Source organism: Drosophila obscura, unplaced genomic scaffold (genome assembly GCF_018151105.1).
Source record: "Drosophila obscura isolate BZ-5 IFL unplaced genomic scaffold, ASM1815110v1 contig_138, whole genome shotgun sequence".
NCBI lineage: Eukaryota > Metazoa > Arthropoda > Insecta > Diptera > Drosophilidae > Drosophila > Drosophila obscura.
Window position 1 is genome coordinate 177,822 of NW_024542722.1, and position 3,555 is coordinate 181,376.

The 3,555-nt window shown below is 41.7% G+C and overlaps 1 protein-coding gene across 1 annotated transcript; it reads right to left on the minus strand.

Moving 5' to 3' along the window:
• Positions 1–578: 578 nt before the first annotated feature.
• Positions 579–1,894, minus strand: LOC121405311. Its single transcript, XM_041595948.1, has 2 exons — positions 1,264–1,894; positions 579–1,147 (listed from the first exon to the last, which is right to left on the minus strand). The coding sequence occupies exons 1-2, from the start codon at positions 1,844–1,846 to the stop codon at positions 1,098–1,100; spliced, it is 633 nt and encodes a 210-aa protein (XP_041451882.1). The 5' UTR covers positions 1,847–1,894; the 3' UTR covers positions 579–1,097.
• Between the last annotated feature and the right edge of the window lie 1,661 nt (positions 1,895–3,555).

The window sequence follows — 3,555 nt, forward strand, 5'->3', positions numbered from 1 at the left end:
TTGGAAAATATATGTGACAAACCTTACGAATACTGCAGGCGAATTACAATAGCCAAATGGAGCTCTATTAAATTCGAACAGTCCCTCTTTTGTCACGAAAGCTGTATATTTGCGGCTGGGCTCATCGATTTCGACATGAAAAAATCCATTCCTCAAGTCGAAGACAGAAAAATATTTCGCGCTTTGCATCTTATCGAGAATTTCGTCTATAAGTGGGACCGGAAATCGATCTTTCAGTACCATCGTATTTAAGACACGGTAGTCTATGCATAGCCTCAACGTTTTATCTTTCTTTTTGGTTAAAACAACTTTACTCGCCACGTCAGAGTAGGATTCTCGTATAATGCCCTGTTCCAACCATTCCTCTACTTGGTTGCGAATTATCTCTCTCTCTGCTGCTGCATATCGACTTGGTTGCTCTCTGAATGCCATATTCTTACAATTAGGGATAATTGTCATCTTTATAGGACAGGTTCGCTCAACTTTAGACGGCTTGTAATTATCAATTAACTGCTTGACTGCTGCTTGGTATTTTTGAGGAACGTCTACCGTCCTGCCCGAAAACGCCGCTATCTCCTTCTGTAAAAGCATACTTTCCATTTTCCAAAACAACAATAAATTTTTTGAGAAAGTCGTAGCCAATAATTATGTTGACATTGAGTTTTGTATCGGGAACGATGAGAAATTTATGTTCCGTACGAATTCCATCAACCAGCACTTGCACATCTAACGCACCCAGCACAGATGTGACAATGTTTCCTAGGCCGTACAATTTAGCAAAACTTTTCTGCAGTGGATATTCAGCAAATTTCTCCTTGTATATTTTCATTCGCATAAGAGACACGTCAGCTCCTGTATCGACTAGACATGACACAGTTTTATTATTGATGAACAGCACCTTTTCCCTTGTCTCGCTGATTATATTGACGCTTGGTTTTAAGCCCAGACAATCACGGGATGTATGTCCACTGCCGTTGCATTTAAAGCACTTAGTATCTTCCTTGCATTCGGCTCTCATATGTTGCGTTGATCCACAGTTGAAACAATGCCTTTGATTCTGGTCAAATCGTTTTCCCAGAGTTCCTGCTTTACCGACGTCATACTTTTTCGCTGCTTGTTTGCGGTCCACTGCTGATTTTGTCATAATTTCGATTGTTTCGAATCGGCTTCGTAGTTCCTTGAATGTTGAAGCACTGTATAAGGGATATTTTAGATCGTCACGCAGCTTTACTCCCTCGGCTATATAACGGATCACCGACTCATCATCTACACATCCAAGAGCAGCTATCTTTCGCATATTTAAGACGTATTCGTGAAAATTCTCGTTTTCGTGTTTCTTTCGTTCGCTTAGCTGCTTATGTACCTCAGCGCTGGTCAGGGTCTTGTCAAATTCATCCAACAGCAATCCAATCAACGTATGATAATCCGACACAGTGGTGGTCTCCAGGAATAACTTTGCTGTTCCCTTAATTTTTATACGAGCGTTCACATATTTCTGCTTGTCAGTCAATTCGTAGGCGTCGGCATTTTCATCAAAACATTTTATCCACTGCTTAATTGGAATTGACACTCCATCAAACTCAGGAACAACCTTAGAAAAGCTCTCGATTGGGATATTATTTTTACTGGAATCGTTTTGTGTAATTTTTGTTGCCAGCAGTTTGAGCACCTCACTCAATTCGTTGTTGTTGCTCATCTCCGCGCTGATATTTGAGTATTTTGCGTCGTGGTGGATCGTGACTTCTGTTGGTGCGCCACGAAGCCCAACATGTTGTTCGCTCTCTGTTTTTTCTTCTGGTTCTTCTATTTCGTCAAATGGGACAAAAAAAGTTTTGTTTATGTCCATTTTGACAGCTTCTCCTGTTTTCGCCTCTGGTGTCTTCTCTTCGTCCGTTTTTACTCTTCCTTCATCAGCCTCTCTATTTTATTGAGTATTGTACACAAGTAGGATATATGAATGTATAATGTTTAAAGGTTTTGATTATATGTAATTAACAGAACTGCTGATTTTGACGACTTTAGAAACAACTTATTCAACTTTACTTTCTGACATCTGCCGACCAACTCCACTACTGACATACCAACCACGACGACTTTGAGATGGCCCAATCCTTGGTGGTGGGCGATCAGAGTGAGGACTATCGACTCACGCCAATACTACCACTTTACATATATATTCCCGAAGTGCCAACGAAATTCCTTTCCCACGGTACCGGTGCACACCGATCACCTTACCTGGGACATTGGACACTTATTGGGAGGCGATTGCTTAGGTAACCTTCGATTACCGGGCAAACCCCCCACATGCGCGAGCCAGTCAGTAGTCTCCGACTTTCCTTACCGGGAATATTGGACACTAACTGCAGGGCTAATGATTAGGTAACCTTCTGTTACCGATCAGCCCGTCTGCACGCGCAGACTATAATTCGGCAATATATATTTATGTAAGAACCCTTCCCCTGAAGTAGAACTAAGATATCTGTAAGACATTCATGGGAAAATCGAAGGCCGGCCGATCTATAAAAGGGACTGCCTTGCATGAAGAAAAAGGCAGTCAATCAGCCATCGCAGGCAGGCAGTCCACCAGCCATCGTAGACAAATAAAAATAACATAATATATAACATAACCGGGTAGCATAATAATACGGAAGAATAAAGATATCTTTTAAAAGTCAAGTAATTAAGAGTGCTGTGATTTTGCTAACCCACTTTCAGTTGCTGGCAAAGTTTCTGGTTTTCCAAATAAAGTCCTGCGAATTATAAATAACTTGTAATTCAGAACCCTGGACAGACTGAAGCATACCTCAGCCTGAGATAGAACATTACAAGCTTCTTGGCAAAAGTAAGGTTTCTCCGAGCATAAAATATACACTATATATGGCAAAAGCGCAAGCTGTTATGCAGCGGAGGTGTGGCGACACGAGCGCTATGAAGCAGCAGAAAAACTCCTGCGATTTTATATTACAAAAATCTTTTGACTCCCACTCCCGCCGACGTACGCAATCCATCTGGAAACTGGTCTCTTTGTAGTATTTATATATACGCTGCAAAAACATTTCAGCTATGCATCTAAAGTAATGGATATGCCTGACGATCGACTCCCAAAAAAGGTACTTTAATATGTGACAAACAACAAAACCGATTTCATCGCGAGTTGGGAAGCGAAGCGCACAGAAACTCTACCACTTAACGCGTCCCCATACAGAAGTCCCGCTGCAGCAGAGTGCACGCTGTGCAATATGCGCGCACCGGAGGATACGATGCACTTTCTGGAGACATGTCCCATCCTAAAGGAGATTAGGGTAAAATACTGAGGTAGTTCATCTCTAAGGACTGTCAGGCAGGGCTTGACTGCCCTGCTCAACGGAACGGGCTGGCACGAACGCCAGTTCGTCAAGGAAATGTTGCTTTACAGAGAGAGAATGTATTGATAGAGCGATTTTAGAGTAGGCGAAAATATAAAAAATAAAATTAAGTAAGAGTCGGAATCAAACCTTCAAGGTGAACAGTCTGGTGCGTCAAATATTTTTCTGGTTCTGAATATAGAATAAATTT

What these genes read in the sequence shown, in the direction of transcription:
- LOC121405311 (XM_041595948.1), bottom strand. Translation starts at nt 1,846, where the DNA reads ATGGACATAAACAAAACTTTTTTTGTCCCATTTGACGAAATAGAAGAA. An exon ending in TGCTCTTGGATGTGTAGATG is followed by an intron (nt 1,148 to 1,263) that starts ATGAGTCGGTGA and finishes GAAACAATCGAA; the next exon opens with ATTATGACAAAATCAGCAGT.